This window comes from Neoarius graeffei, chromosome 19, assembly GCF_027579695.1.
Source record: "Neoarius graeffei isolate fNeoGra1 chromosome 19, fNeoGra1.pri, whole genome shotgun sequence".
Classification (NCBI taxonomy): Eukaryota; Metazoa; Chordata; class Actinopteri; order Siluriformes; family Ariidae; genus Neoarius; species Neoarius graeffei.
Window position 1 is genome coordinate 13,653,703 of NC_083587.1, and position 20,551 is coordinate 13,674,253.

Sequence of the window (20,551 nt, forward strand, 5' to 3'; positions counted from 1 at the left end):
ACCCTTAGAATTACTATTGTGATGAACAAGCTTGGGCTTCACTCAAAATGGGTAAGTTGCTTAGAAAATGAATGAAGACTGGGTTTTACCTGTGCTGTCTAACAAGGTTGGAGGGAACATAAAATACTGATTTTGGGTCCTGGAAAAAGTTTTAGAATTAATTCGTAGGTGTGTGTAATGTGGCTGTGACAAACCAGACACTCATGGATTGTGAATGAACTCAAGGTTCTAATGAGCACAATGGAAAAACACAATGTACAAAAGCCAGGCCAGGTCAATACCGAGAGATCCAAAACAGTAATGAGGGCTAGACAAATCGTGGTCAGGAAACAGGCAAGAGTCCAAGAACCGGGAATCAGTAAACACAGGCAATCTAAACACAGGGGCTATAAATTTTAAATGGACCAATGTATTTGGGCAATAATTTTCTACCTCCCTCAGGAAACCTGAAGTCCCGGGTTGACAGCCACACTTGGTCCCCAGGGAGGTAGGTGTGTCATCTCTATGATGATCCGCCAGCCTCTTGTGTCAGCGGAGGACGTTCTCAATCCGCTGGTGGGTTTATTCCCAGACCTGCTCGCTCCATTGCATCCAACTGTCAATGTCCAGGTTGTCAGAGGGCATGGCAGACTATGGCATTAAGAGGGGTTGGTAACCCAGCATACATTGAAAGGGTGTGAGCCCTGTAGCAGAACTAATTAATGAGTTTTGGGCCATTTCTGCCCAGGGCAAATAGTTTGACCAGTCAGCTTGATTATTGTGACAGTACATTCTCAAAAACTTTCCCAGTTCTTGGCTGACCCTTTCACATTAACCATTAGACTGGGGATAGTAACCGGAGGTGAGACTGATGTTAACTCCCAGTCTCTCAAAGAATGCTGACCATACATGAGAGGTGAATTGAGGCCCTCGATCAGATACTATATCCTCTGGAATACCAAACATATGGAACACATAGTTAAAAAGGGCTTCAGCTGTCTGAAAGGCAGTAGGTAAGCTAACAAAGGGAATAAATCTAACTCCTCGTGAGAACCTATCAACAATGGTCAGAATGACCGTGTAGTTCTGTGAGGGGGCACACAACACAAGGGTGTTACCTGTGATGTTAGCCCATTCCTCTGTACAGAACAGCTTCCAGCTTGCCTGCGACCCTGTAGAACAGGATAAAGCGGCTAGAGATAATGAGATGAGATGAGATGAGATGATCTACTATAATAAATGACTGAAAAGATGACTGCTAAGCGTTCTGAAGTGTTTATTAGAAATTTCCATTACAGAACCAACACATGGAAAGTGACCAAGAGGGCGTCCTGCAAAAACGCTTGTTGACCAACTGGCTGAAGACTCTGAAATAATGAACAATGACCTGCTAAAAGCAATGGAGGAGAGGAGACTTTGGAGACAAGTAGTCCATGATGTTCATCTGAGGACACTCCAATGATGATGATGAGCACCCTATAATTAATATTTGGTGAAGCCTTCGTGGTAGCACTATTTTCTTGAGACTGAGATCAATTAAAATAAAATAAGAAAAACTTCTACGGATGAAAATGTGCATTTATTTTATGTATCCTTCCAAGATGTCATACACTTTCAATTCAAACTGTAACTTAAAAAAGTTCTTTTTTTTCTAAAAGAAAAAGGTTTTGAATGATTTTTAAAAATATTTTTATACAGACTTTTTTTTTGTTAGAGAAAAGTACTGCAGTTTCTCCTACTTCTTATTTGTAAGATTTGGAAAAAGAAAACCCACAACTTTGCATATTTTCATGAAGGGTGCCAATATTTTTGGAGGTTTATGCAAACATGTTGTTGACCTTATCAGCCTATGATTATGATTTACAATCCAAAGCACATCAGCACCAGTTCACTAAAGCAGAGCCAGGTTTGAGAAATTGTGAATACATTTACATTAATTTCCATGACATCCAAGGACAAAAAGTGTGTGTGTGAGATTTCCTGACGTGAATTAATGAGAGAAATGCTGAGATGTGAGAGACGTGTCCCTGTGGGTCCTGATGCGTATTGATGCTCCTGTATTTCTGTGTCCTTCAGCTCTAACTGCTCCTCTTCTTCATCACATCTACTCCTCCATGAATGAATCATTCCTTCAGTGTGCAACTCTAAAACCACTCTGGTCAGTCTTCTGATCCAGAAATTTAATCTGGAATTCTGATGTAAATTGGATAAATCTCAGACCTGCAAATTTATCTGTTCCAGAAAAATAAACTTTATCCCTGAACAGATTGAAACAGGAATCAGTGTTTAGGTTGAACTTTAAATGTCCTCCTCTCTGAAGATGAGTAAGAAAGAAAAATGTATCATGGATTATTTTGTTTTTGTCAAGGCTCCTTCTTCATTTAATCTGTTTTTAAAAAATTAACTGCAAAAATAATTTGGCTGTAGCAGCAAAAGAAAGCATGACCACGCCTTAAAAATATTGGTGCTAGTTCCCTAATACTAACCATCACTCCTGAAATGAACAGAGTCAGAAAAAAACTTTCCGTCAAATACATTGTCCATATTCATATTCAGAACTGACTTGCTCCCGTGCTTAAAGGTGCACTATGTAGGATTTAGTGGCATCTAGTGGTGAGGTTGCAGATTGCAACCAACTTCCCTCAGATCTCCCTGACCCCTCACTTTCCAGCATGGCCATCAGGTGTAATTATATCTCTCCGCAGAGGTGTAGCAGTGTAGGTGTGGCCAATTTATTTTGATTTTTTTGCTTAGTGAGTGTTAGGCTCATCAAGATTTCGATGGTTTTTGGTGGGTTTGTGATAACTTTGTGATATAAGACAAAACTAAAACAACTCTAGTGTCAAAAACACTTTAATCTTTGACGGTTTTCCTCTGAAAACTAAAAGCCTGTTATGTGGATGTTAGGCTGGTGTTCACCTGGGCTCGATGTCTACGCTTTCACACGGAGTGTGCAGGAATAAAACTTTACTTCAAACAGTGAGCAAAACATTATTTTACTGAAACCATCAAACAATTACACACCCAAGAATAAAACCTCACTGACATTCACCTCTTCTTTCTTTATCTTTGCGGTGGCTCTTCTTCTGTTTCTCGTGGCTGCTTACAGAACAAGTGTGATGTGGAAAACATCTCAGAGAACAAAATGAACCTTTGGCTCTTGTTATATTCATATGCCTTCTGAGAAAAACCACAGCTTCTTTTTTTTATAATTAATGGTTCTTTCCAACTGTCTATTGTAGAAGCTTTAGAAAGTGAGCCACATGAATATTAGGGCATAATGATTTTATGTTTTTTTTTTTCCTCTCGTATGCAGCAGCATCATGGAGTTAAGAACCGGGTTTCTGTCTTTTTGCTCATCCGTTGTAGCAGACCACCAGAGAGACGACGGGCTTCATGGGTCCAGGAGCTGCAGGAGAACAGGTCTCGGCCTTGGAGTTGCTCTTCCGCTTGTCGCTGTCTGGATCGCAGACGATGTCTCGGTGTGGAGTTGCATTGGGACTGTTGGCTTGTTTAAATATCCTGACAGACTTTGTGACCTTAGAGGAGTTTTTGTAGTTTGATCCTTGATCTGGAGACGTACACATGAGCAGAGCTCTGAAGCAGCTGTAGAACTGACACAGAACAAACAAATGAGGAAAAGAAAAGAGAAAAAGAGAAGAGAAAGTGAAACTAATGAGAAATTGTAGTGCAGAAGTGGTTCATATGATCATCATCATCATCATCTGCAGCATTATTATTATTAGTATTACGGACGGCACAGCGGTGTAGTGGTTAGCACTGTCGCCTCACAACAAGAAGGTTCTGGGTTCAAGTCCAGCGGCCAATGGGGGCCTTTCTATGTGGAGTTTGCATGTTCTCCCCGTGTCTGCGTGGGTTTCCTCTGGGTGCTCCGGTTTCCCCCACAGTTCAAAGACATGCGGGTGGCTAAAGAAAAACTGGTTAACTGGTGGCTCTAAATTGACCGTAGGTGTGAGTGTGAATGGTTATTTGTCTCTATGTATCAGCCCTGCGATGATCTGGCGACTTGTCCAGGGTGCCTCTCGCCCATAGTCAGCTGGGATAGGCTCCAGCTCACCCGCGACCCTGCACAGGATAAGCGGTTACGGATAATGGATGGATTATTTTGAAAAAAAAAAAAGTTTATGTGGAACAGAAATTCACAACCTCTGTACAAAAAACAGTCAAATCTTTCCAGAATGTAAAAAAATAAAAATTCAACATTTACACATGAACAAAAGCGGCTCAATATTCAAGCAGAAGATCTTCTGATCAGATCCTCATTATACACACATTATATATATATATATATATATATATATATATATATATATATATATATATATATATATATATATATATATATATATCACAGTTACCTGTTCTTTAGTTTAACCCTTTGGAGGATCCCTTAAAAGTTCTAAGTCAGATTATGTCAGATACATTATGTTGCTTGACATAACATTTTTACAAAAACTCCTGCAAACCTTTTCAGTAATGATGCATGTAAGAAGAAAGAAAAACAAACCACAAACGAATAAATGCATGAGATTAAAATCCTGTGTGAAGACATGGTGACCTCAGTAAACTCCCAAGACCCATGTATACACAGTCAACTACATTTTCTTAAGAGACACCAAAACACACAACACAGATGTATTAGAGCTAGTGCTCATCCGATCCGATCCGATCTGAAATCCAGGAGCTGATAACAGCAAAAAAAAAAAAAAAAAACAGTGGATAGGATTTTGGAAGAAAAAAAGAATGAGTTCAATCTGATCCTACAACCACTGGAAAAGATTGGAATTGGTTTTGGAAAAAAAAAAAAAGGAACCAGAAACATGTTCACATATAAAGAGTCTTTTTTTTTTGCTAGGATTGATTTTATCTTTCTTTTCTTTCTTTTTTGATTTGATTCAAATGAATCAACCCTATTCTGTAAAATATTTCATACTAATTAATTCATGTTGTTATAAATTGTCAACTGAGTCTGTGTTTATCCGACCAATCAGATTTGAGAGGACGACAATCCAGTAGTCTGTTGCTTGTAGCCAGGGGCGTGGCCACCGGGGTGGCCTGGGGTGGCATTGGCTACCCCTGAAATTTGGTTGGCCACCCTAAGTGGCCCCCCTCCCCACCTCAGTAAGGGAGAAAAAAGGAGGGTTTAATTAATTGCAAAATTTATTTTTCCACGCATATGTATAAAAGTACAATTTAAAAGTGTTTTGATGTTGGGCAATATTATTTTTAATTATTTTGTACGCAACAGTATAACTGCTTTTGCGAATAGGTTATTGGCCGCACAGGAAGAACGTCAATTTCATCCAATCACAACAGAAGAAGTTGGACCTCTTTCATGTTCATCAAGCTGGTATGGTTCCTGAGAACACCACCACTGCGGTGGTTAAACACAAAGATTAATTAAGGTAAGTGAGAATGTCCAAAGTGTGAAAAAAGTGTGAATGTTAGTGTTTAATGTATTGGGAATTTCGCAGGTGATTAGGTAACATTTGTGTAGCTGAAGTTAAGGAGCTAACGTTAGCAACATTAGCTCGACAGTATGTTATCAGCATTTAGCTGTGCAGTTATGTACTCGCGTATGGGTCCCAAAAAAGACGGTTCGAGCAGGAAAATAGAAAGGTCGCACATGTGCGAGTACCGAATTCAGCCCATTCATTCTCATTTTTCTCCAGGAATGAATTCGTGCAAAGAGGATCTAAGTACAGTAACTTTTTCGCGCATAAACAAACTTCCCTTTGGCACACCTCTAACACAGCCTGATAGATTTGACTTGAGTCAGGTCGGTGTCCTGAGCAGCCGCCTGAACTAGGCTACGTCCCTCGAGGGAAAAAAAAAACACGCAGCCCCACATGCAGACAGTAGCCTCGTCAAAAAATATCACCCCATCGCGTTGAGGCTGAATGTCTTTGTCTAAATTGTTGTATGCACTATGTAGTTTGCCATCGCATGTCGTCATATCTCCATCTTTGCATCCTCTGCGTTGTGTTGCTGGGCAAAGATGTGCTCCGATCAAATTGCCATGCGATCTAAACTGTAGGCTACTGTAGCCGTCAACCTAAGTAAAAAGTTAACAAAATGGCGAAGTTATGGGGACATAAAACTAACTTGTGAACTTAAAATAATGCCATGCCGTGAGAATTTGTGTTTGTTTAATCTTGATAGGCTACATCAATCACTCATCAATGTCTATGTTGTGAAAATACTTCCCCCAACTGAGCATCCTTTCCTGTCCTCCTACTTCGTGCTTATTGTCGGCTTGGGTAAAGTCAGTTTTATATTGGACATTTATTTAAGTAAATATTCAAAATAGAAACGTGATAGACCTACATCTGAAAAAATGTGACACATGAGGATTGTGGCACATGAGGATATTTGTCTGTTTCAAAGTTGGTTTGACAAAAAACAAGTGTTATTTTTTCTGACAGATCTCGCTTGTATGTTGAATGTTAAATGAATGTCCAATATAAAATGTCTTCATCCAACGTTGAATGTAGGCCTATGGGATGGTCCCAAGGCATTTTGGGAGATGTAGTTTTCTTATAGAGAGAGAAATGTTTGAGTGTTCAAAGTATGGAACACAAAATCAATATGTACTTGTACTAATGTACTATGTATCTATGTATTTGTATTATTAGCAGTATGATCACTAATGGCCTATCAAACATGATAAATGCCTAACTGAGCATTATGGCTTTACTTATTTTCTCAGGGGCAGACTATGGAAAGAAGGTAGTAATAGCGGGAACGATGAAGAGATCTCAAAACATTGAGACTTTCTTTATTGTAAATAAGAAAAAAAGATCAGCTGCAGGAGACAGTGAGGCTAAGACATCATCTTCAGGACAGCATTCAGCAGGTAAATAAATCATAAAATTAATAGTGCTAAATGTGTACTTAACCATAAGACAACAAGTTTGCTTTTTGCTGCTGTAGGCCTAGATGGTTGAGCTACTTTTGCTATTTTATATATTATTGGCTAGTTTAATCTTTTCATTGCTCTGGGCCAATAGTACTTACTCTATTTTTTTTTGTAAAATTGTGCTTAAATGTGTTAATAAACTCAGTAATAATTATCTCACTAATTAATCATCAATAAAGTCATATTACTTATAATGTAGTCTACTGGTTATTATTGTCATCACCTAAAATCAGAGGCTGTCATAGGACACTTTAAACCATTTTATGTCAATACAATAGGGGTGTAAAGGTACAAGTACATTTACCGAACCGCTCGAAATCGAACGTTAGGTTCAATACAGTGCTGTATCGAACGGGAGCCTACAGTCAGTTTACATAGGCCATGATTGCATGCTGCCACTACATGTGCAGTGGCTCTTTAATATTCAAGAGGGTACTCATTCATGATTGGGGTGGTTAGGGAAGGATTTTAAATATTCATGAGGAAACTTGTCCGTGATTTGTGCTACTGTGATCATGTGTGACAGAGTTTTGGTTTAATAAACAACGTGCTGAGCAAGCAAATGCACTCTTAAAACACGTGTTGAAAATAACACAACTTGCGTTGTTTTTTAACACATCTCTATGTCCAGATTGGGACAACAGAACTTTTGTTCATTTTAACACATTATTTGTTATTTGTGCAATTTTGGTGTTAAACATTTCTGAAATATAACACAACTCTTGTTGAAATTAAACTTGCACAAAAGATGTGTTGATTTCCAACACATTCATTTTAAGAGTGTGGTTTAACATGTTATTCCTATACTGTACCGAAACGAATCGTGACCCCAAAACCGAGGTAATCGTGATTTTTGTGTATCGTTACACCCCTACAATACAATATGCCACCCCTCTACAGATTGTGACCCTATTTGGCCCCCCCAAGAAAAAAATCCTAGACACGCCCCTGCTTGTAGCTTTATTTATGCTCCTGTTGTAAATATAAAACGCTTGACATATCCACATTTACACTTGCACGAGTCCATATCTTCCTGCAAATTAAGTTGTTCAGTGTGCTAGGAATTTGCAATACGAGCAAGAGATCATGTTTTCTCAATAGCCTGCCAGCTAGTTCTATCATCTAGGTTATCTTTGTTACAAGTAGACATGCATGGGACGTCCTCAATAACATGAGCTAAGTTAGTTAGCGATCTAGCTTGGTATGTAGATTCTGTGGCTAGAAATTTCAAGTTACTACATTGTCCTCTAATAATTTGCATAATGGATGTGATGGGTTAAATGCTGGATCCTGTTTTGTGAGATCATAATGTAGAATTACAGAATTTGCACTCAAGTTTCCATCAATGAAGAGCTATAACATCAACGAAACTGACTTCATGTTAAAACTGCTAATGTTATCATGCTATCTTTTATCACCCAAATGAGGATGGGTTCCCTTTTGAGTCTGGTTCCTCTTGAGGTTTTTTCCTCATGTCATTTGAGGGAGTTTTTCCTTGCCACCATCGCCACAGGCTCATTCACTGGGGATAGATTAGGGATAAAATTAGCTCATGTTTAAAGTCATTTAAATTCTGTAAAGCTGCTTTGTGACAACGTCTATTGTTAAAAGCACTATAAAAATAAACTTGACTTGACTTGATTTTATTACATTTATTATTTTATTTTATTAATTTTATTTGCCATGTAAGTTAATGAGTAACTAAAAAAAGCTGTGGTTTTGTGTAAGTCGTGTTTTTAGTGGTATTTTTCCTAAAGTCCTTTAAGTAAACTGCTTCCAAATACAGTGTAATATATGAGGGAAATATGGTTGTGTATCATCTGAAACACGAAGTCATCAGAGAAGAACGTGATCTGGTCACATCTCTGATATGTAAGAGTTTATATCAGTTTTCTGTGAACACGGTATTACTGTAGTTTTTTTTTTTTTTGAGGAGACACTGAAGAGTTCCCGATGCTGTTCCATGTTCTGTAATGAGCTTCCACACATTTATTACTTGCCCTTCAGCTGTATTAATTTACACACAGTCTCTGGTCCACATTTATTAATTTATTTAGTTATTGATGAGATTGATAGATGAGTAAATCTACAAGCACACAAAACTGCTGAAGTGTTATTTTTGTCATGTGAAAGACAATCTCTCACAGATTATAGAACTTGGAGGTTATTTTTGGTGAGTTGGGTATGTTTTAAAAGACACAGGCATAAAAGTTCCACTCCTGTGACATGTGTATGCATCTTAAAAGGTTTTGGAAGGATTCATTACCTCTAATTGACACAAACAATGGATCTAAGGGGTTTAGGTTATGGTATTTTATTATTATTATTATTATTATTATTATTATTACTACTACAAGTTGCTAAACTGAGCCTGGAGACACTGAGCAAAAAGACTAGGGTGGGTTTCCCAAAAGCCTCTTAACACTAAGAGCAGCTTAACTAGGAGAGAGAGTGTTCATTGTACTGCTCAATCTACCATTTAACGATGATCTTTGTGTTATGATGCTTTTAGGAAACTCAGGACAGAGCTGTAACATTGAAGAAATGTCATCTAATCTGGAGAGTTGGACCAACAAAATACATAAAAGAAAAAAAAAAGAACCAGAAGACTTGTTATTTATATAATTATTTCATCATTTATTGAGCGCCAGCTCAGTGTTCTCTGTGCTCAAGTGAGTTTGCGATTTCTATGAGCACTCAGTAAAACGCCTTCAGCCCTTTACACCCCTTACACAATGTTTTGCTGCCTTTTGTTTTGTGCAATGACTCAAATCAATCAATTAACCCCGATTCAGACTCGACACACGGAACCAGAGACGTGAAAGTGGCCTAAAATCCTCAGGATTTGTACTACTGTGATGATGAAGAGACTATGAAGCACTTGTGTAAGTTGCTCAGAATAATAATGTCATCTGCTGTCAATAATGTAAACGTAAACATATACAGTAAATAAAATATAAACTAGAGGTGTGAAATCCAGGAGAACTCAGTAATGCTAATCAGAAATATAAAATGCCAAACAGAACCGAATCCTTTAAGCAAAAGGTCACTGCGTTCCTGAGAACATCTGAGAAACTAATGATATACACATCAGTGTGACATTTAATCACAACTTCTCTGTGACTTATCACCCACCAAACAGGCATTTTCCTGAACATAACCTACATTCTAACAACAGAATAATTACACAGAATATTTAAACCTGGATAAATTTCTATCCCTCTGACCTTTCATGTAAGAGACGAACAAGACTTATTGAAGCAATTATGGTTAATTCTGTATATGTAGAGGAACACTAAACACATCTACACATTCTGTATAACAGCTTAAATGGCGAGATTTGAAAGTGGTTATATACAGTGCAAAAGTTTGTGCACCCTTAGATCATAAAGATTAAACCAACAAGACACTAGTTTGGTTTGACTGATGTTCCATCTTCATGATGAGGAGAAAAATGGTTGAAATATTTTTCCCTCTCATCTCTTGTACATGACTACTCAAATAACATCAGAGTCAAATCTCAAATTTCTTGCTAGGATTAAAATATTGGCACCCTCAATGTCCAAAAGCGTCCTCATACTTTTTATGTTCTGTTACTGACATGAAATGGACACAGGAACCCGGAAAGTCCTGCATCGTTCCACCTCAGGTTTTTTTTCTCTATTCTAAATCTATTCTCAATACATTTTCCAGTGCCATTTATAAAATATTTTACAGAACACCACAGTTATTTTACAAGAAGGTTTGTCTTCCAGTATGCATGGGCAGGATGGACAGAATGCTCCAGTGTTCATGAATCTGATGGAAAAAGATCTGTGTGATTACAGACACCGTGACAGCACCAGATTTACTCACCAGCTCTTTCCTAAAGCAGGAAGAATGTGTATGTTTCCTTCCTCATCTCAGTTCTTTTTTGTGTCTGATGGTGGAAAGGCTGATACTTGAATCTGTACAGCACTTTAAGTCTTCAACTCGCCTCAACTCACAGTTACCAAAGTTACGGGCTGGGAGGAATTGAAGACTGAAAATGACATACAGTGAACTCGACATCTTCCACGGACACATTGGACAAACATCTTTCCATCCTCAGTGGCTCTCCAGTGCAGGGTGATGCACACGTGTTCACCAGAGAGGGAAAAAAAAACCCATTCTTGTCTGTATGATGGAACTGATATTCATTTTACACAGGTGAATATATTCATGTGAAATTTAAAGTATGAATAAAACCACAGAGGGGAAAAAATTGGGCTTGAAGAATTATTTGAATAAAATTATAGAATTAGAAAAATCAAAGGCACATTACATTTAAAAAGACATAAACGGTAAATGAACAGTAATCATCGACGGATTTATGCTCTGTGCTCCCAGCTATCACCAGAAATTGAGTTTGTAAAGCTTTAAAAGAGTTCTTCATGTGTTTTCACCCAAATGTGAGCAATACATTAAACTCTAACCACCTTAATTTCATATCCATTTTTGTGTGAGTGGGTTTATATAAGTGGTCACATGACCAAAAATCCTTTAAAGGAGATACGCAGAGCCTTTATTTTTAAATAAATTTCTGAGTGGATAGTATCTCCATCCTTGACTCTTGTATGCTGCATAAATGGGAATTTAAAAATATGTATTTTTGAGAGTTAAAATTGACCGCAAAGTTGGCATTCAAGCTGCCCCGCTGAGCCAGCCAGCCTTGAGTGCGTGACATCACAGTAGGAACCGGTTTTAAGGCCGAGGCCTTTTACAGCTATAGGCCAAAGTCATATAGAAATTTATGGTGAAAGTAAGAAATACCGTTACCGACTTGCTCAACTAAGACTGACTTGACTTCATTGATTGTGGGTTGACTCTCATTAAAACAGGATAGGTGTTATAACTTATGCAACATACAAGTACATGCATGCATTTTCACTGATAAAACGTAAAAGGCTAATTAAATAATCAGGTGACCTGAGACAATCACATTTTGAAGCAAATTAAATAATCTTATACCAGTAACTTAAACACACAATACAAGTTACATGTATTAATCTAAATGCAGGTAAACAACGTGTTTTTTTTATCCAAATGAGAGTCGGAGCTTACCCATCTGTGTTCTAGCTTCTTGAAGACCGATTGTTTTTGAAACAATCTGACTTTCAGTTATTTGTTCAGTTCTCCGTTCATTCGCTTCTTCCATGTAAGGGTGAGATGGCAGCAATATCCAGTTTAGAAATAAGACGTCTGCTCCACTCATTCACTTTTCTTCATACTGTGTAGTCCGCCATTACTGCTGGGCTCAGGCAATTACTAAAACCCGGAACGGAGTGGGATGTCACCGGTTTTAGCAACAACTGCAGGGAGGTCACTGCCCGAGCGATATGTCCCGTTGCGTTCCGTTCCAGCAACAACCCTCGGCTTACTCCGGGAGGACTGGTGCAACTGAACTCACTTTCCTTTAAAAAAATAAAAAATAAAATAAATACTTTCCTTTTCTTGTAGTTTTCTTTTTCTTTGATTGTTGGTACTGCACCCTTTTTCAATACAGGCTTATAGCCAACGCTCCTCAACAGATCAGAGGTTTCATCACCAGATCAGATCACCAGGTTTCAGAGGTCTTCACTAAAATGTGCAGAGCAGAGGAGAGATCACTTCGTAGCCACCCAATGCGCCTGTGAACTTCTCGCAAAACATGTCCAAATCTTTGCAGTTTGAACATTCTTGGGCCATGAATGCAACGTTAATCCACCTTCTGTTGTATTTCTGCACCGTCCAGCAACACATCTATGTGGCATGGCGATAAATTAGCTCAAAATGGAGGATTGGAGTTGCAGTCAGCTCTGTGTTTTAGTATAGCGGAAATGGCGATGAGACCGATAGACTTCCTGTTGTGATGTTACAGATGTCAAGGTCATTCACTCAGACTGCTACCTATATAAATCACTTTAATCATAAAAATTATTATATTAGATTTATTGTTAATGCTTAAAACTATTCCTGTGCCATTCTTGAGGTCTTAAGGCATTTATAAACGAAAGTGAGGCCATGGTTCTGCGTATCTCCTTTAACTTCAGAATGACATTGTGTACCTGAGCTCTGTGAAAGAAATTAAATAAAATTGTATGTTAAGAGGTTTATTATTAAAGGAAAGAATTAGAAAAATATGGACACAAAAGTCACTGTAGTTTGGAATTCTGTTTGGAAGCTCACACACTCACACCATGGAGCACTATGAATGGAAAAGATGTGTTTCTGTGTCAAGATCAGTTTTTTATTTGAAGAGGACAATCAGCTTCAGAATCAGGAGTGTTTCATGAGAACTGGAAGGAAATGTCTAAGAGCTGTGTCTATAAACGTTTTGAGGTTTTGGTGATGGCTCTCACCTGTTTGTTCATGAAGATGTAGATGATGGGGTTGATCACGGTGCTTGTTTTGGCTAACAGAGACGGCACGATGCTGGCCTCGGGCGTGACCAGTCCGGGTTCTCCGAACGTCACTATAAGTGCCATGATCCCATACGGCAGCCAGCACAGCAGATAACATACCACCATGGTGACCACCAGGAGGAGAACCCTCTGCTCACGCTTACGACTCAGCACTGTGTTCATCCTCTTCATCTTCATCACCAGGACACATGATAAACAGAAAACACAGCAGTGAAGTCAAACAGAAATAAGTGAATGTTGGGAACATCACACAGGAAGGATGAGCTGCTCCTCATGGCTTCATCACAAACTTTCTCTAATTCTACCAAGTAAACAAAGTGACACTGGAGACTCCTTCCATAAATTAGGAGTTAATTAAATATCTACAGAAAACTTCACCATATCAACAATTTTTAATCTGTTTACATGGAGTGTCCACTGTTACTATAGAAACGGTAATGTATCAGGACAATGCAGCACTAACCTGTGATGTGCAGCTGCATGACTGTCAGAGCTGCTGTTAGAGAAAATTAATCAACACCTTTTGACTATCACAATCCAGAACTCAGCAGCTCTGTGGGATAAACTATTTTATCAGCCGAGTCGCTGCTTCAGAGTTTATAAAGTTTCATAAAGAACATGATTTGGTTCGAGCATTTGTAAAAAAAAAAAAGAAAGGGGGGGGGGGTTAGTCTGCGCTGTTTTAACGGTCCTTCACTCATGTAGCTTTCTGACATTTGAAGAACCTTTTTGGAAAGAAGTTTAACTTAGATACATAAAGTTTAATATATAGATTTAAGCTCTGCCTAAAAGCGGAGCTCCCATCTGTTTCTGGGTTTATTTTACCACAGCCAGCCTCTTTACCAGCTAACATTGGCCACTAGGCGGTGTGTATGACTGGTAATTACTAACACTGGCCACGAGGTGGTGTGTATGACTGGCAATTGAGGTATTTCACCTGACGTCACAGGGTCACGTGACGCCCCGGTGGCTGCCATTTTGAACGTCAAGCTACATATTAACGCTGCAGACAGAGAGGGAGAACCAGCTTGAAAAGAAACGTGTTACAGACACCTAGAATAGATTAATTTGTCAGTAAGCACTCTATAAATAACCATGGTGTTTGCTTGTTGTGCTGCCACAACAGACAGGGACAGCGTGCAGGACGCTCCTTTTACCGGTTTCTAGTGACTGTCGCTTTCATTTTTGTACTTTTCACTTTCGCTTTCCTTTTTCCGGTTTTTTTTTCCGGTTTTTTCTCTTTCTTTTTTCGGAAGAACGCCGAGACCGGAAGCTTTCTTTTTTTTCTCCTCCTGTGTAAAGTCCACAAGCGGAGGCCATCTGATCTGCTTTAATATCAACAGATCTTCATTTAAGGTACGTGAATCTTTTCATCATGGCACCCCTTCAGCCTGTTCAGTGTGCTGAGTGCAGGATGTTTAGTCATTCTTCCTCCGTCACTAGCGATAGCTTTATTAGCTTTACTTGTGATAAGTGCAGATTAGTTAGCTCTCTGACGGAGAAGATTTCAGTGCTAGAAGCGCGTGTCCAGGCTTTAGAGCAGGTTAGTGAGCGTGAGAACAGTGTAGTTTCTGTTAGGGAAAGTCTGGATGCCCTAGGTGGAGTTAGCAATCCCCCAACTCCGGCATTAGAGCCCTTACAGCGGGGCGAATGGGTGACGGCTCGGCGGCATAAGCGTAGAGCCAAAGCTACCGCTGAGGCTCGCCCACGGGAGCACCACTCCTCTCCGCGTCACGTGTCGAACAGGTTTGCTCTCCTTAGTGATGCACCCACTGAGAAACCTGAAAGAGCTCTGGTTATAGGGGACTCTATCATACGGCACGTGAAATTAGCTCAGCCTTTAGGGGCACCAGCAGCTTTAGTCAGGTGTATACCGGGAGCCAGGGCGCCGGACATAGCAGGTAATCTTAGGGTCCTAGGCAAGCACAGGTTCTCAAAGATAGTTATCCATGCAGGAGCTAATGATATACGCCTTCGTCAGTCTGAGGTTACTAAGAGTAACTTTGTAGAGGTGTTTAAATTAGCGAAGGCGATGTCCGATGCTGTAGTATGCTCTGGCCCCATCCCAATGCGGCGTGGCGATGTAGCTTACAGCAGGTTATGGTCGCTGAACTGCTGGCTGTCCAGGTGGTGCTCTGAAAACAGTGTGGGCTTTATAGATAATTGGGCTAATTTTGAGGGCACTGCTGGCCTGTTAGGGCGGGACGGTATCCATCCCACTCGGGAAGGTGCTGCTCTCATTTCCTGCAGCATAGGTCATAGTCTCAGAACAGGCCTAGTTAATTTCTGACAATCCAGAGCCAAGGCCAGGGAGCAGACGAACAGGCTAAACCGACTGTCTGCTAGCTGCACAGAGTCGTCACTCAGGGCCCACTACATCGAGACTGTGTCTGTTCCCCGAGCTCAACAAAAAGGTAGAAATTTTCAGAGAGTTTGTTCCAGTAACCTAATCAATATAAAATTAGATCAGACTGACTGTACAGCTGCTGCCAGCACCTTTGATCTAAAGGTGGGGCTATTAAATATTAGATCTCTTACATCTAAAGCGCTAATGGTTAATGAACTCATTACTGATCAGGAGTTTAATGTACTGTGTTTAACAGAAACATGGATTAAGCCAAATGAATATATAGCATTAAATGAAGCGAGTCCTCCTGGATACAGTTATATACACCAGCCTCGTCTAACTGGCAGAGGAGGAGGCGTCGCGGTTATTTATAACGATTATCTAGGTGTAACACACAAACCTGGTTATAAATTTAATACATTTGAAGTTCTTCATACTCATATAATGTATGTAGCCTCAAAAAATAAGTCTACCCAGTTAATTCCATTGCTTATTATTTACAGGCCCCCGGGGCCATATTCTGAGTTTCTTTCTGAATTTGCAGATTTTATCTCAGATTTGGTTATTTCCTTAGACAAAGCTTTAGTTGTCGGAGATTTTAATATTCACTTTGATAACCCAGAAGACCCTTTAAAAACAGCGTTTGTGTCCATCTTAGATTCAGTCGGGATTAAGCAGAATGTCATAGGACCGACCCATAATGGTGGTCACACCCTTGATCTAATACTAACATTCAGATTAAACGTAGACAATATAGTCATACTTCCACAGTCTGAAGTTATCTCAGATCATTGTCTCATCTCATTCAAAATATGTCTGAGTAATAATGTATGCACCTCACCACGCTACTGTATTAAACGTACTTTCACGTCAACTACTGCACAGAGCTTTATAAATGATCTCCCAGAGCTGTCAACTTTGATTGGGTCACTGTCAGCCCCTGCAGAACTCGATCAGGCAACTGAATGCTTAGAGTCAACATTCCGCCATACTTTAGATAATGTAGCTCCTCTAAAAAGGAAAATGGTCAGAGACAAAAAATTAGCACCCTGGTATAATGATGACACTCGCACATTAAAACAGACCACTCGAAAATTGGAACGTAAATGGCGTCAAACAAAATTGGTAGTGTTCAAATTGGCATGGAAGGAGAGCTTCCTGAAGTATAAAAAAGCTCTTAGTGCTGCGAGATCAACATATCTCTCCTCCCTAATAGAAGATAACAAAAATAATCCTAGATTCCTATTTAATACTGTAGCAAAATTAACCAGGAATAAGTCCACTATCAACACATGCACACCTGCAGTATGTAGTAGCAACAACTTCATGAATTTTTTTAATGACAAAATTGAGAATATCCGACAAAAAATTCAAACTACTAATTTAAGGTTAGACAATGAAAGTGACCTTGTAGTTAACAATATAACTGTATCAGATCATCAGTTAGAATGTTTTACTCCCCTAAAAGAAACTGAATTACTCTCATTAATCTCTACATCAAAAGCCTCAACTTGCGTACTAGATCCCTTACCGACACATCTATTCAAACAGATAATGCCTGGAGTAATTGAACCGCTTCTAAAAATAATAAATTCTTCTCTTATGATTGGCTATGTACCCAAATCCTTTAAACTAGCAGTTATCAAACCCCTGATTAAAAAACCTGACCTTGATCCCTGTCAGCTGTCCAATTATCGGCCAATATCAAACCTCCCCTTTATCTCCAAGATCCTTGAAAAAGCTGTGGCACAGCAGTTATGCTCATATTTACATAGGAATAACATCCATGAAATGTATCAGTCAGGATTTAGACCTCATCATAGCACAGAGACAGCACTGGTTAAAGTAGTAAACGACCTACTGTTGGCGTCTGATCAGGGCTGTGTCTCGCTACTTGTGTTGCTTGACCTTAGTGCAGCATTTGATACCATTGATCATTCCATTCTTCTGGATAGACTAGAAAATGTTGTGGGAGTTAAGGGAATGGCCCTCTCCTGGCTCAGGTCTTATCTAACTGATCGTTATCAGTATGTCGATATAAATGGTGATATTTCTAGACGTACCGAGGTAAAGTTTGGTGTTCCACAAGGTTCTGTCTTGGGTCCACTGCTTTTTTCTCTATATATGTTACCTCTGGGCGATATTATTCGTAAACATTGTATTAGTTTCCACTGTTATGCTGATGACACACAGTTGTATGTCTCTGCAAAACCTGATGAGAGACACCAGCTTAATAAAATTGAGGAATGTGTTAAGGACATTAGACACTGGATGCTTATAAATTTCCTTCTGCTTAACTCTGACAAGACTGAAGTACTTGTGCTAGGACCACATACAGCTAGAAGTAAGTTTTCTGATTACACAGTAACTCTGGATGGCCTTTCTGTTTCTTCACATGCAGCAGTAAAAGACCTCGGAGTGATTATTGACCCCAGTCTTTCATTCGAAACTCACATTGATAACATCACCCGGATAGCTTTCTTTCATCTCAGAAATATTGCAAAGATAAGAAATTTAATGTCATTGCATGATGCAGAAAAACTAGTCCATGCTTTCTTTACCTCCAGGTTGGATTATTGTAATGCCTTACTGTCTGGATGTTCCAATAAGTGCATAAACAAGCTCCAGTTAGTTCAAAATGCCGCAGCAAGAGTCCTTACTAGAACTAGAAAATGTGACCACATCACGCCTGTCTTATCCACACTGCATTGGCTCCCAATCAAATTTCGTATTGATTATAAAATACTACTATTGACCTTTAAAGCACTAAATGGTCTCGCACCACAGTACCTGAGTGAACTTCTGCTCCTCTATGACCCGCCACGCCTACTTAGATCAAAAGGTGCAGGCTATCTGCTGGTACCTCGTATAGTGAAGGCTACATCAGGGGGCAGAGCCTTTTCTTACAAAGCCCCACTGTTATGGAACAGCCTTCCAAGTAATGTTCGGGAATCAGACACAGTCTCAGCATTTAAGTCTAGGCTGAAAACATATCTGTTTAGTCAAGCCTTTTGTTAATGGTGTTTATGAGGTAAAGGAGTAGATCTGGAGGGTCCTCAGACATAGAGTGTTTTGGTAAACTGGGATGTATGGATGCTGTCAGTCCCCACTCGCTTGCTCACTCGAGTTTGTTGACGGTGCAGTGGCTGGCTGCTTTATGTCCCGGGGCTCCCTCATGCCTGTGTTACCTTCTGGCTCTCTCCTTTTAGTTATGCTGTCATAGTTAGTTGCCGGAGTCCCTGCTTGTACTCGGTGCAATATGTATACTGTTCCTACTTATTCAGGTGACATTGGGCATACCTAACCACCTGTGTTTTCTTTCTCTCTCTCTCCCCCCCCCCCCCCCCCCCCCAAATCTGTCCCTCTGAGTTACATGGAGTCAACAGGAAATCTTTTGGTGGAGATGGTGGGGACCTCGACTGGCTATCGTAGCCTGCAGGGAATCGGCCGTCAGACATTCTGTCGCATGTCCCAGACCCGGTGAAATGTAACTGAATTGTCTTGGCCAGGCCTAAGGGTCCCATCTGCGTCTCATCATTGCTGAGGAGTGTGCTCCCATCACCCAATCAAGCATCCAGCCAGAGCAGGTCATGATATATTTTTTACCATATTAACATGCCATTGTGCGTCATGCCTGATGTAAAGACTCTCGTCTCTGCGAGCCTACCACACAGATTTAATACTTGTCATTTTTAGGGCATACCTAACAACGTGTTTTCTTTCTCTCTCTCTCTCTCTCTCCCCCCCCCCCCCCCCCCCCCCCATCTGTCCCTCTGAGTTACATGTTGATCCTGGGATTGAGATGCTGGCCTCTTCTGCCCCTCGGACCTGCTTGATCCATCCTGGTGCCCTGTGTCTGGTCGGCGTTTTATTGCCCCACTCCTGTGAAGGACGGCCCCATGAGGACAGTTGAGGGTTATACCTGTTAAAACTGTTAATATTATAGTCAGGCTGTCTGTTGTTGCCCAAATGAGGATGGGTTCTCTTTTGAGTCTGGTTCCTCTCGAGGTTTCTTCCTCATGTCGTCTGAGGGAGTTTTTCCTTGCCACCGTCGCCACAGGCTTGCTCATTGGGGATAGATTAGGGATAAAATTAGCTCATGTTTTAAGTCGTTCAAATTCTGTAAAGCTGCTTTGCGACAATGTTTATTGTTAAAAGCGCTGTACAAATAAACGATTTGATTTGATTTAGTGATGGGAATTTCGGCTCTTTTTCGGGAGCCGGCTCTTTTGGCTCTTCTTACTATAAGGAGCCGGCTCTTTCAGCTCCCAAACGGCTCCTGAGATTTTATTTTTGATTTAATTGCTGCAATTAACTAATTAATTAATTACATTATTATTTATATTTTATCAATAGGATGTTTTCCATTTTATTTTTTAGTTTTTGTAGCCATTGTAAAGCTTTGTAAAGTATAGCAGTGTAACAATGTTCTAGCTATAGAAATAAAACTTACTTACCTCATCTCATCTCATTATCTCTAGCCGCTTTATCCTTCTACAGGGTCGCAGGCAAGCTGGAGCCTATCCCAGCTGACTATGGGCGAAAGGCGGGGTACACCCTGGACAAGTCGCCAGGTCATCACAGGGCTGACACATAGACACAGACAACCATTCACACTCACATTCACACCTACGGTCAATTTAGAGTAACCAGTTAACCTAACCTGCATGTCTTTGGACTGTGGGGGAAACCGGAGCACCCGGAGGAAACCCACGCAGACACGGGGAGAACATGCAAACTCCGCACAGAAAGGCCCTCGCCAGCCCCGGGGCTCGAACCCAGGACCTTCTTGCTGTGAGGCGACAGCGCTAACCACTACACCACCGTGCCGCCCAACTTACTTACCAATTAATAAATTATTTT

General features: G+C 40.1%; 1 protein-coding gene across 1 annotated transcript in view; it reads right to left on the reverse strand.

Moving 5' to 3' along the window:
- Positions 1-3,303: 3,303 nt before the first annotated feature.
- The window catches only part of tmtopsb (teleost multiple tissue opsin b), a 45,054-nt gene continuing 27,806 nt past the window's right edge, over positions 3,304-20,551 (reverse strand). The window contains exons 3-4 of the mRNA XM_060899698.1: positions 13,279-13,512; positions 3,304-3,593 (exon numbers count right to left, since the gene is read on the reverse strand). Of these exons, the coding sequence (XP_060755681.1) occupies positions 3,336-3,593; positions 13,279-13,512 (492 nt within the window). The 3' untranslated portion in view covers positions 3,304-3,335. The remainder of the gene's footprint in view (positions 3,594-13,278; positions 13,513-20,551) is intronic.